General features: G+C 38.1%; 1 protein-coding gene across 1 annotated transcript; it reads right to left on the bottom strand.

The window, feature by feature from the left end:
• Positions 1-2,349: 2,349 nt before the first annotated feature.
• Positions 2,350-12,136, bottom strand: LOC118813536 (soluble guanylate cyclase 88E-like). Its single transcript, XM_036578921.1, has 17 exons — positions 12,056-12,136; positions 11,385-11,552; positions 10,928-11,060; positions 9,810-9,984; positions 9,323-9,414; positions 8,906-9,163; positions 7,775-7,916; positions 7,247-7,372; positions 6,850-6,970; positions 6,451-6,580; positions 5,227-5,373; positions 4,861-5,007; positions 4,352-4,508; positions 3,976-4,085; positions 3,697-3,786; positions 3,347-3,465; positions 2,350-2,968 (listed from the first exon to the last, which is right to left on the bottom strand). The coding sequence occupies exons 2-17, from the start codon at positions 11,510-11,512 to the stop codon at positions 2,605-2,607; spliced, it is 2,439 nt and encodes an 812-aa protein (XP_036434814.1). The 5' UTR covers positions 11,513-11,552; positions 12,056-12,136; the 3' UTR covers positions 2,350-2,604.
• Between the last annotated feature and the right edge of the window lie 1,739 nt (positions 12,137-13,875).

Raw genomic sequence — 13,875 nt, forward strand, 5'->3', positions numbered from 1 at the left:
ACATCTGGTTCTGGTCATTAGCCAGTGATTGCTTACAGACTCTGTGGTCAACTTAGTTCTACATAACTAGCTAACTATGTGATTTAGGCATTGCTGTGTAATAGTGAACATTTGACCAGTTCAATCTAGGATAACTTTGTAGAAATAGTCATATTCATTAAAAAGTCTCAATGTAAGATTTTCATAATCCAAATGTTCATTTAGAGCTTAAAAAACTTTGCGAACTGTCCAGTTTTAGTAATATTCTTAACTAAGATCAGAGCAGGCAGGAAAATGATTGTAGATCAGCGCTCTGCTCTGAGATAAGGATTATGCTGTGCTTCGGAAAGAGAGCAGCAGAGCATGGAGAGTGAGGGCAACTGCGGAATTAGGCTTGTCTCCAAGGCAACAGACAGGAAGTGTCGCTTACATGGTTTCCTGATGGCTTCCTCTTTATCATAGAGTGACATCTGATATGACTGTATGTGTGGTGAGATACTATAATCAAACCCAAAGTTTTGCTCACCTCTGCACTTTTCAAGTTGAGTTGTAAATGAAAGCTAAACATTTTTGACTTCACTTTGAATCTTGGTTTCTCCAAAGTCCAAAGCCTTAAATGAACAAGACCCGTTCATAATTGCTTCATTGTATTGTTTCTTATGAAGGTATATCCTTGTGAATCATTTTTTGCATAAAGATAACATCTGTGTGTGCTTGTGTGGAGTTGTGTGAGCTTACATGTTTAATGAGGTCACTTTCTTTTAGTGTGTATTAATCACCTAAAAATATTTCTTTTCATATCATTTGTAAGAAATGTTTATACTACACTTTCACTGGCCACTTTATTAGGTGCTTTGTATCTATGCTCATTGCCAGTTTTTTAAGAAATACTTAACATGTAGGTGCACTTTGTAGTTCTACAATTACAGATTGTGGTCCCTCTGTTACTCTGCATAATTTGTCAGCTCTTCTTGTCACACAGGACCACCACAGAGCAGGTATTATTTGGGTGGTGGATCATTCTCAGCACTGCAGTGACACTGACGTGGTGGTGATGTGCTGCGTTGGTGCGAGTGGATCAGACACTGCAGTGCAGCTGGAAATTTTAAACACTATGTTCACTTACTGTCCACTCCATTAGGTACACCTACATTGTTGGTCCATCTTTTAGATGTGGTTATATAGCTCATCTGTTGCTGCACTGTTTGGTCATCATCTAGTTCTTGATCAGTGGTCAGTTTCTGGACAGGATGTTGTTGTCTGGATATCTTTAGTTGGTGGACTATTCTCAGACCAGCAGGGACCGTAAGTAAGTTGTTTAAAAACTCCAGCAGCACTGCTGTGTCTGATCTACTTTGTGCAACGAGTCACTACTAACAAGTCACTACCATGTCAGTGTCACTGGAGTGTTGTGAATGATCCACTACCCAAATAATACCTAAAAATGGGGGCTAATAAATATGCAGAGAAACAGATGGACTTTAGTCTGTAATTGTAGAACTACAAAGTGCACCTATATGGTAAGTGGATCTGATAAAATGGACGATGACTGCCAATACAAGGTAAGTGTAACTGATAAAGAGGCTTGTGAGTAATTCTAAACTTTATATCACCTTTTCAGTCATTCTCTGATCTCTTTACAACTCTTGCTAATATACCCATATGAACTCTTTTCAAAGAACAAAAGGCCTAAAATGTTCTATTGATGTAAAAAAAAAAAACACAATAGTGCTCCATAAATATACTTACATAAAAGTGAAACAGTCACAACTTATCCACACATCTCCAACATTACAATGACAAAACAAATACAATACAGATTCAATGCAGATTTACCACAAGCTATCATGTGCTATACTGATTTAATAGGCATCAAAAATGTAACTGTACAAATAAGCTAATATAGTCAGTACAGAGTCAAACTTTATACGTATATAGTTCTTACATTATCGGTCAAACTGGAAAGCCTGACCCTAAATGTTTGATACTTAGGCTAAAGGACAGCACCTCTCTTCCCCTGATAACAGCAGCATACGCATATGGTTCTCTATATTATAGCATTTAGTATGTTCATGCAGCACAAAGGCATCTTTTGAGCCATGGTTTATGAGTAGATTGTAACATTTGAATGTTGTTGTTTGGTTTTTTAACTACTACTTTTGTGTATTGTACTGTCTGTTCTTTATTTTATGGAATCATTTACATGTCTGAAACACCACAGAATCTCTCCAGTTATAAAAGGTGCCAATGTGCAAGTTTTCCAGGAAAAGGATACTAAACACGGAAAAGAGATTTCATGAGCCAGTTATGTCATGGAAACTAGCACACCAACAGTAAACCACTCAGCTCTGCCAGGTGCTTTTGGTAAGTATATCGGGTTAAAACACTGCTGTGGTATCAGTACTGATGCCTCTAAATGTCAGCAGGTGATAAATGGAGTGTAAATCTGTGAAACTTATTATCCATGTATGGTGAAATTTACTCTTCAGGTTCTGGAATTCGGTTTATTTTCTGTAAGGTTGTCTGAGAACTCTAGAAGCTGGTTCTAGATTCATTCTGTCAGTGAAGCAGGGGTTTTAGAAGTTCATTCTGTGTTAGACTATATGATGACTCTTTGCTGGCTTCTCAGAGCAGAGTGCAGGCCGTACTGCGCATGGGCAGGTTGGCCGGTAACCGTGCGTACTGGTTTCTGAAGCTGTGCTTTTTATTATTGAGCACTGGGCTTGTCTTCTTTTGGCTACCAGCAGGGGGACTGCTTTCCTGTGCATTACCAGAGGAATTCTCTGCCTTGCCTCCTTTGTTGTTCTTTGTCTTTTTGACCTTCTCCTTGTCCTGGGGCTCATTAGTGACTGTGCTTGCGTCCGTAGTGCCCTCCAGCGGTGGTAGTGTGTCAGGGGGCAGGTCTGCTGGGGTGGGCTTGCCTTCTGCCTGCTCCTCATTGGGGATGTTTAGATTGGAGTTAGAGCGCTTGGTGTTGGTACAAGTGGAACTGCAAAAAGTGAGAAGAAAAGAGAAGAGAAACAACCACAGTCATTGTTAGTGACATAATAATAGCTGCGTGTAGCAAGTGAAGAGGAACTATATAAAATCAATAGTCCGTGTAAATTAAAAGTTTATTTAGCCTGATATATATATATATATATATATATATATATATATATATATATATATATATATATATATATATTCCAAAATCAGGCTAAATATATATACCATTCATTGCCTTTACTAAAGAACCCTTGAAGAACCATCTTACGTGTGATATATGTAAATATATATTAACATATTTGAATTTTGATATAGCCATGACTCTATTCTGCTCTGTTCTATTTTATATTGTTGTCTTTTTCCTAAATCTTCTACTCACTCATTGGAGCTTCTGTCTTCAGAGTCTTTCTGTTCACTGCTGTACCGAAGCTCAGCTGGAGTCTTAAAGGACAAGTCCTTCTTCCCTTTCAGCCAGTAAGTTTTCATGTAGCCTTTACCCTTAAACAGAAAACATTTTTTTCATATTTAATCAAGTAATTGTACATGCTTAAAAAGAGCCAATTAGAAGAGCCATTTCTTAATTCCTTTGTTTGTCAAAGAACTCACATCACGCAAAAACAAAACACAAAAACTGTCCCTTTGTTGCTCTGTCTGCAGGCCACAGACACACATTACGATGCCACTGTATGCTCGGCAGACTGGATGATGTCAGTGGAGAGTAATATGTACCTTTACAAAAATCTTGCCCCTTTCTTCAATGATGTATGGTTCATGCTCCAAGTGGTCCTTGGTGGTCTGGCTAATGTGGATTTGCATGCCCTAAACACACAGAAAGACACTGATAAACAGGACATCCATAATTAACTTCCAATTCAAATTAACGTGATTAACATTCTTAATCCTCTGCTTGTCCTGGGACCAGCCACATTGCCTCCTTCTGGGTTGCCTCATTATTTATAAATGAGGAAATGGTTATTACACAGGCAGCACAGTTAGGTCATCCCTTACCACTCCGTTTGACTCCATGCGAGAAGCAGTGTTCACCGTGTCCCCGAACAGACAGTAGCGTGGCATCTTCAGTCCCACCACCCCTGCTACCACCATGCCAGAATGGATTCCTGGGAATTGCACAACAAGTGCACATATCACCCTCTCACTGTTCATGTTCAGAAATGACTTTAAAGTATTTGTAAATTGTTGTGGCGATTGACTTTTTTGAATATGAACGTGAAAGAGGCCAGTTAAGTGACTATGAAATGAATGTGATCTGTGCTAAATGTCTGGCAGCAGAGTAAATAATACAAACAGTGTAAATTGTCAGGTATGAGAGCTTTTGTTCTGAAATACTGGGCACTGTAGATCTCAGTGGTCACTGTACACCTACCGACGCGGATCTGAATGTTGTCCCCAGTGGAGGGGTCTTTGAGGTGGTCGATGGAGCTCAACATGTCTAGAGCCATGTCACAGATATGGTGGGCATGAAACGTGGTCTTATTGGGCACTCCAGCTACCACCATGTAGGCATCTCTTATGGTCTCCACCTGAGAACAATTGATATCACGTTTACCTGCTAACTGTCATAAACTAAAACTTGAGCTGGCATTGCAAGCCAATGACTCCAATCAGCCAATCAGACTTTTACAATAATTACTGTGAATTTGCACTACACTGATGTTTTGCTGTCTGAGAAAATATCAACTTTATTTTTAAATACTCTATTCATTAGCATTGTGCATGATTTCATGCATTATGTGGTCAAGAATATCAGACCATGCTTTTGTGATTAGCTACTTTCTCTCTGAAGCCTAGCAGAAACTTTTAATTGGGCACCAACAATGAGGAGGTTAGAAATCCATGTTCTTATGGCATCTTTTTTTTTGTAGCTAATATTACCTTGTAGACATTGTGCTTCTCACTGAGGGTGTCGAAAACTATGTAGATCTCATTGAGCATGTCCACCACCTGCATAGGTGTGATGTGGATGCAGATCTCATTAAACTTCACTACATCGCTGAACAAGATGGTCACATCCGGGAACACCTGGATAATAGAACAACAGGGTAAGACTCTACAAAAAAGCAGCTGAATTTTAGTGAACAAGAACATTTTTTCTTTAAGAAAGTCAGCTAATGAGGAATTTCTGCAACAATAACCTGGCAAGAGCCAATAGCCAGTTAAATCATGTAAAAGCACCCAACTAATTGAGCTGCAGCAGTATTATATGTGTTTTATGTCTGTGTGTTTTGTATGTTTGTGTACCTGACAGGTCTCGAGGGCTGTGATGCCTTTGCGCAGTCTGTCAGCTACAGCTTTTGGTATCATGGCATACAGCAGCGAGTCACCTCTCTTCTTCTCCTCATCCAGCTTTTTAATGATCTCTTGCAGTTGGGCATATTTCTGCTGCTCCTGTACAGATACCACAAACACTCCTTTACAGCAGGTGACAGCAGCATAAAGTATAATCTTAGTTAGACACTCAGTAGTTTTTTATGTTCTCTGTATCCATAATACATAGTTTCACTTTCTGCACTATAGAACATATACACAGAGGAATTTCAAGGTGCTTTTCATAATCAGAAAAGACGATAAAAAGAAATAATCGAATACAAATTAATACATAAAATAGATTTAAATGAAAATATATTCAAATTTAAGATTATAGACTAAAAGAAAAAATACTACACTACAAAGAGGAGAGAAAAAATGCTGCAGTAACAAATTGCAAATTATATGAGCTCAAGGATTTAAAAATAGCTAAATTTGGGGCATATAGAAGATCTTCTGGGAGTCATTTCCATATTTGTGTAGCATAAAGGCTAATTACTGCTTTACTGTGATTGGTTCGGATCCTAGGCACTACAAGCTGACCTGTACCTGCCTAGAGACTTACAAGGAAACCAGTGTAAAGATTTTTAAAAGGCCCATATTCTATAAAAAAGTGCACTGCTTTACTTGATTCAAATGTATGCATTGGTTTCACGTTAATAAAATATATTACAACTCAACTCTTGCAAAAGTAAACAAACTGAAAGAAAAAAAATTGTTGATTTAATATATTTTCTTCATATTTCTCATCTTAAGTGCTCTTTTTCAGTGTATTTTAATTCTTCCCCTGAGGTGAACTGGTCCTCATTGCTGTCAAATAAAATAATCTCTGTAAAATTCCATTATTTATTTATTTATTTATTTATTTATTTATTTATTTATGTATGTATGTATGTATGTATGTATGTATGTGCTCCATACACTGACACAGTATGTCTATCAGGCTGTAATCATTTGGTGAGAGACAAGTATATTACCAATCATCTGCTTAACTACTGTATGCAATATTGTCTTGTAATATCTGACCACATGCTTGAAATTCTACAGCTACAGTATCTTGATGTGATGGCCATTTGCTATCTATATATAGTCACATGTGCATTCAGAGGAATTAATTTGAGTTTTGCCCCATTGCTTATGTGAACAAAGTGTTGGTACCTGATCAAGGGCCAGCTGCAGCTCGGCTGATTGCTGAGTTCCTGCCAGAATGAGCTCTCTGCTGGAGTCATGCAGGTTGAGGTCATTGACGTAAACACCCATTTTAATCATGTCCTCCACTGTCTCAATACTGAAAAGGGAATTGGACAGAGTTATGTGCAGAGGAAGTCATCTCTAGCATTGTTTGTGTTAAGCAGGGCGTTTTCATAGTATCATGTTTAGCTTTAGCTTTACAGTTCCAGACAGTTAAAACACAATTGCTAAATGCTAAATCAAGTTAAAGCATCAGTGCAGTGGTGTTGGCAGTCTATATGCTTTGAGGTGAACATTTGTATGAAATAAAAGAGAAACACTTCATGACATACTTCTGCAAGCATTGTTAAAGCAATACAAGCTTACATGGGTGTGCCGAGGAAGATTAGGGAATCCCACTGAGGAACATATTTCATCTGGCCCTTCAGATGGAGAGGCTTCTTGGGTGGCTCCCGCATGTCCTCAAATATGGTTTCACTGCATTTACCTAAACAATGGAGAAGAAAGCCTTGGTTGGTCACATAACTCCGAGACAGTCATTGTAAGCCTATTAACCTTCAACAAAAATGCTTTAAACAACCTTCTGAAATCCTGGTTGAGGTTGTAATTCTTAACTCAGTTTTATGACTGTCAATATAATGTATAATACTCTTCTTTAATTCACTAATGTGTTGGAAAGTTATCTTCCATTCTGCTAACAATGTGACAATATTAATATGCAGCTTCATGATGGTTAATAGAGGTACAGTAAAAGGTATCTAACCAGTGACTGTCTGGAAGGCAAGCAGTTCAATGTCCTCTCCTCCAGAGTTAGCAGAGCTGTTGTACTGGGTTAGCGTACTGCTGTACTCCTGATCTGCTCCTTTCATCTCCTCCATTACCTTTATGTCTGATAGAGGAAGCAAAAGAAAAGCTGCTTGCATAACCAAAACTTATTCTGTAAATGAAGGTAACATTTCACTGAGGGGATTCTGTTATATATAACAGTACTGGGCAAAAGTCTTAGGCAGCTAAGCACATTATATTAAACCTTTTATCTTGGCAAAACGTGTGTTTCTGCTTGTAAAATCACCATATACCATCAGAATAAAAGCAAATAGACATAGACACAGTAAAAAGTGACAAGAAAAATAGATGTCTATTTTTGCATCTATTAGATGTATAGATGTCTTGTAGACTAGTTTAAAGAACTTGAAATGTACTGTGGAAATGTACTTGTTCTTGTTCTTGCTGAAATATTCACCATACTACACTCTGCCAGCAGATTTCAAAGTGAGGGCAATGTGTATACCTCTTTCTTCCTTTTTTGGCTTCTCGCTCTCCTCCTTCTCCTCTGGCTCTTCTTTGCTTAGTTTGGGGATGTTGACCTTTTGCTTGCTCTCTACCACAGCTTTTGACAGCAACTCAAACACATTGTTGAGGTGAGTGTAGATCTGAGAGGGAGCAGATAGCATTGAATGTTTTGCTGCTCAGTGAAGATACAGGTACATTTCTGCCTGCTGGTGTATTTTGTGTACCAGCAGCAATAGGAATGCTTTGCATGCTCAGACTTTTCCTCTGCTCCTTTCATCTGAAGGCTCCTCTTATTGTTTTATAGTTCTTGTTATTTCTTGTATTGAATCTACACACAGTTTCTGTTCAGAATATTCTTGCTTTGAATGTTCTGAATGGACAAAGATGACACCACCACTATTGAGCCCCTTGCATCTATATCTACACTCTCAGAATGAAAAGGTATGAAATTGTCACTGGGGCTGTACCCCTCTTGTCACTTGGGTGGTACCCTCAAGGATCCATCTCAGTACTTTTAGTCAGGTAACATAATTGTACCATAATCCATTGAAATGATATTTTCTAAGTTGTATAAACTCCACACACCCCGTCTCGTCTCCAAGCTTTTTATTTTATTGTTCTTTTAAAACATTAGGTCATGAAAAGGTACAATTATGCACTTTTCACCTGGGAAAAATGTATTTAAGGTTCACAATTGGACCTTAAAACCACTGTTGAACCTTTGAGGGAACATTTACACTGTTTGTACCTTGATAAACAAAAATGTACCTGCACAGTACCTTTATTTCTAACAGTGTACAAGTATAGAGAGTCTACATTCTTAGCAAAAATAATTCTATACTGCACCAAAAAGATTATTTGACTTCTTTTTTTTCTTTTTTTTAAGTACTATATCATCACTGGTGGGACAAGACCTTGATATCTCCACTTTTGCTGTTTTTTCATTTTTTAACATGATTTTTAACATAATTCTGCAAATGAATTTTACATTGTTTGAAAAGCTACCTTTTTGGAGATTTGAGATTTTGTTCCGACACTGAAGATATTTGAATCTTGACATTGAATAACCCCTTTTTAAAAGAGTGCATGCTTTCAACCGAAATACACGTGCCCCTGGCATGACACTTACATTATCCCAACTAAACTCCAGCATGGGCCGCACCAGGGTGAATTCCTCGTTGACCTTTTTGCCTTGCAGATCAGAGAACACTTCCTTCAGGCCATCTCCGATGCGATACATGGTCATGTCTCTGCGGAAGATCACACTAAAGGGGAACATGTCAAAGAAGATACCCCTCTTCATAGGGAGCTTCTCATAACCAGGAGCTGTCTTCTGCTGGGGCATCCGGTGCTTAAACGCAGCATTGTCGAAGTTCATCTTATATACCTACAGAAGTACAGGAGTTGGAATGTTCTAAATATGTTTACATCACTGTGGGACTTTAAATGTATTGTCTACTGTACAACTTCTACATGTTCATTTAAAACATAATTTAAGTTCTGGAGCTTTGTCTCAATTTAAACTTGTCTTTCTTAGGTCACTTACCACGTATGTCATTTTCTCTGTCTCCTCTTTAGACAGGATCTCCACTTCAATGTCTGTGTTGTAAAATTGTCGGCCCACTTGAGAGAGTTGCCCTGCAGAGCAGTCACTACAGAAATTCAGTGTAATAGTACAAATGATGCAGCAAAAACACTTTGATGTTTACAGACACCATTTTTAAACAGGAACTTATTTTGTGCAAAAGTTTTTCTCAGGGACAGGATGTAACTGAGACACCACTTGTTGTTCTAATCGTGGTAAAGAGGTTAACTCTTTCCAAACCCCCTTTGATGGCTCTGTATATGGCCAATATATTGACAACAGGATTATCAGCAAATTCATTTTAAATCGCCTCGAAAGTGATACAGTGTCATTTTGACATTTTGGTGCACTGTCAATTCCATATACACTTTTATTTCAGAGCAAACCTCATAAACGATAGACATTGTTACTGGTGCCCACCATCAGTCAGTGGCTGTGTGAGGGATACCTTTGACAAACTGAGTAAATCCCTTCCTGGTGGAGCGGTAGTGCAGCGTCAAGCTGGTCTCACACTCCTCTTCCACACAGAAACTGGGCGGCTGCACTTTGGGGAAGGAGAAGCGGAAATACTCGTGCAGGTTATCCAACTCATTGATGAAGTCGCGCACATTACGCCCCAGCACCTGACATGCACAGAGACACAGGAATAGGAGGCTGAGGAATCACAGATAGCCCAAACTTGAAAGGGTGTAATGATCAGAGTATGTGAATCTGACAGAAAGCATTTGTGTTTACATGTGTTGTGCATGTATTAACCTGTTAAAACCCCTTAAAGACCATGCCACCAAGTCTAAACTTCCTTTCCTTGCTCTCATAGCTACATATCTTATGCAGTAGTTTCACTGAGGTTAATGCATAATTCATATTAGTAAATAACAATAATAGTACAGTGCAAACTCCAAAGCTGAAATTCATTAAATAAATTAATTGAGTAAAAAACTGAAAACAAACCCAATATGTACACTAAAGTAAACAAAACATATTGAGTGTTTTTAACAGTTTCCTTCTTTTCAAATTCAGGATGCAAGTAACTCCTGATTTAGTAGATATTTGGTTTAGTAGAGTAAGTGGCGCTTCCCAGCATTCTTAGTGGTCTTGTTGGTAAGCTCTTATTTTTCTTTCTTTTTTTAGTCAGGTCATTTTTCAGTTAAAGTTAATTTGAGGTTATGTTATTCTCATGCTAAAAGCTAGTTTGTGTTGGATGTGTTTTACAGATCTATGTTGTATTAACTGTGATGGTATTTTGTATTCATCAGATCAGCCTGTGGCACTAGCATAAAGATTGTGAGCAGCCTCTAAACAGCATCTGATAAGATTAGTACAAGTGCACAAAACCATTTGAATCTCCCGAAACCTGTATGTTTTACAAACTTCTGACTTTTGATTGTATAAACTTGAAAGAATTGAGGTAAATCAGTTTCCTTAATATTTTTGAGTTATGTGGGTTTACAGTGTAGTTAAAATGAATGACAAGCCTTAAGATTAATATAACTGAATAAAAAGTCTAGAGATTAAGGGTTAAAGAAGTTCTGATTTGAATGCTTAGCTAATATGTTTTACAGTCACCTTGAGAATTCGCTCATAGCCATAGTTTCCTATTCGCTTGACCATATAGACCCCAAAAGCGTACATCAGTTCATCATGCGTCTTTCCAAGAACCTCTCCAGCTGCTTTAGCCAGACGAAGGATCAGATTGTCACTAGAAAAAGAAATCGAAATGTTACAGTTTTAACACGTGTAGTTATGCAGAGTGCATACAGTGAGCTTAATTGTGTAGGTAGGAACAGATATTTACATTTGTAACAGTCTATTGTTGCTCACTGGGTGTTACAGAGCTAAGACAAAACTTAGACTTGAAATTTATAGCTATTGTATGCTTATAGACTACTACTAAGCACAGACAGACAGTTTCCTGAATTCAGATTAAGCATGTTCTTGGAAATTTACAGTCGCTATTCACCATTCTGAGTTCATCTACAACTAAGCTCATTCCATGAAGCTGACTCATAAAGAGGAGTCTTACTTGTACATCTGGTGGCGCACAAACTTGAGGTGAGGGATCTCTGCCCGGGCCTCGATCAGCCTCCAAACGTCCTCCCCGTAGGACTCATTAATGTAGTCATTCACTGCTTCCAGATACAACCCATACATCTTCAGGGGGTTTGGAACCTCCAGACTTCGCCTCCACTAACTATGTACAGCCAAGAGAATCAGACATCGATCCATAATGTAACAACAAAAAGAAAAATGAAAAAAGGACATTTTGACACAAGACAGGCAAGTTTCAGCATTTCTCTAATGTATTTACACCACATTTTCTAAAAGTTCATATAAATAACCCACACCTCACAGTCATAAAAGGCTAGATTTTTTTTTATTGTTTATGTGTTTTCAATGTTTCATGAAAATTGAAATGTATCATCCTTTTTATCATCCTTGCCGATTCCATTTTCCCTTATTTATTTTCTAACACCATTTAAAACGGAAGCTGCCCTTTACACTGTATCAACATTTCCTAAAAAGTGGACCAAAATTTCTTGCAATTAAATCTTGTGACGTCAAAGCACATTACAGTTAAGATTGTTATGACAACTGTAAATAAACTCATTTAACTTTTACATTTCAGTATTCATTACCATAAAAATCAGTGACGTTAATGACTGAAGGATATTAAAGCGTGTAGATGTTGCTTACCTGCTGTTCCTCAGTCCAGTGTACTGGGTGGTTGAGACTGGCCCAGGCTAAGACACACTGACCTCCCTCTCTCTCTCCCCAACACCTGTTACTGGCACTTGAACCACTTCACGCACTTCTCTGTCAGGACAATATCCATGACAGGCTAAAACAGGCCCAAACAGGAGAGGTGAGGTGTGTTTGTGGCAGGTACAGAAAAGCATTGCACCAAATAAACTCATAATGCACAGATATGGCTAGAGATTTACATTTTACACTTCATTATTTAAATCTTGACCTTAGTCACCTAAAAGGGAATAAAGGTGCTGATTGTAAATCAGTGGCCAACTTCTAATAATGCAATCCAGCAAACATTGGACATTAATGTCTTCCGTGTTTCTTCACTCATTATAACACTCTAGCCAAAGTCACTTAAACAAATGGATCAGGCATTGGTAGATTTCAAAATTTGTATCCACAATAATAGAAACATTATCCTATATATATGGGCTACAATGCAAACTGGCTGAGTTATTTTTAGGTTACAGTCTAGTTACAGCCATGGTTACAGAGGTGTGTAGTAAAACTTTGGCCCTACTGGGGGTCCTGGCCATTTAAGGGGTTTATATAATCCTGATTCTGCTTCTTTAATCCTGAGATAGTTTGTCAACTAGCTCTCCTAATTGGTGTAGATTATACAACATAATGAGTCTATTGTTTCTGTATATTTCTGTATACACATTCACTCTAAAAAAGAAAGGGTTAATAAAGGTTCTTTGGAGTGATGCCTTGAATAAAGCTTTCAGATGAAAACTAAAAAGTCCATTTGACTCGAAAATCATAAAGCATCTTGTTGACTTGTGGTCATTGAAGCACACAAATAACTGAAGATATTGACAGTACTAGATGGTGTCTTACACTTATGATGAGACAGTCAGTTCATTAAAAGATGTCTTTGTCCAGCGATGTTAACCGGTCAGCATTTTCTTCTCTTTTCCTGCCACAGAGCAGGAGCACACACACTATTCTGCACTGTGATATATTTTGGAGTGAAACACAGTATCAGAGAGGGTTTCTGAGCTAGCTGAAGGTTTTCTCTCAATGATAGGTGGGGGTGATGGAAGGGTGAGGTGAAACATGATATCACCGGTTAATATTATTCTTCCCTGTCTGATGGTGCACAATGACATAATCACAACCCAGAAGATATTTTAGAGGCGGGCAAATCTCACTAAAATTTGATAAAATTGTTGCTAGAAAACAAGAATTTTGTTTTTCAAATGTTACAGTATTATGAATCGTGCTTAATTTGGCCAAATACATGAAGTAACAGGTAAAACAGATCAAGGTAAAAAAAGATCAAGTTTGGTTTAAGGATGAACCATCCATTGAAAGATTCTTCCAAAAGCAGTTCTTCTATCACTGGAAAGAACCTTTTTTACATATATCCTTGCATTAATGCAACATAGTTGCACCAGACATTTGCACACCTGCTCATTAATATATCTACACCTCATTGTATATCTGTGTAGGGTAATAAGTAAGCCCATTCAAAACCCATTCACTGTTGCTTTATTCCAAGACTAGGAGTCTCACACACCGGATCTGCAGTATGTACTGAGTTTCTTTCTGTGCAGTACCATGGAGGCATGGTAGGGGGCACTGTTGGCACACTGAAACTGCAGGAGGAGAGGAAGATATTAAACTCTCAAACATCGTTGTTGGATCAGACATGTCTTTGTTCTTTTAATTTTGAATAATGTGGCACATATTTGCTCAGCAGCACAAGAAAACAGCTGACGTCATGCATTTCTGCCACAGAGCAGCGTGTAGGTGTGTGT

The sequence above is a fragment of the Colossoma macropomum genome, unplaced genomic scaffold (genome assembly GCF_904425465.1).
Source record: "Colossoma macropomum unplaced genomic scaffold, Colossoma_macropomum, whole genome shotgun sequence".
Classification (NCBI taxonomy): domain Eukaryota; kingdom Metazoa; phylum Chordata; class Actinopteri; order Characiformes; family Serrasalmidae; genus Colossoma; species Colossoma macropomum.

Excerpts from the sequence above, each read along its gene's own strand:
- LOC118813536 (XM_036578921.1), bottom strand. The coding sequence starts at position 11,512 with ATGTATGGGTTGTATCTGGAAGCAGTGAATGACTACATTAATGAGTCC. Across the intron at positions 9,985-10,927 it reads GCTATGAGCGAATTCTCAAG|GTGCTGGGGCGTAATGTGCG; the intron begins GTGACTGTAAAA and ends TGTGCATGTCAG. Across the intron at positions 7,917-8,905 it reads TGGAGTTTAGTTGGGATAAT|ATCTACACTCACCTCAACAA; the intron begins GTAAGTGTCATG and ends GCTCCCTCTCAG.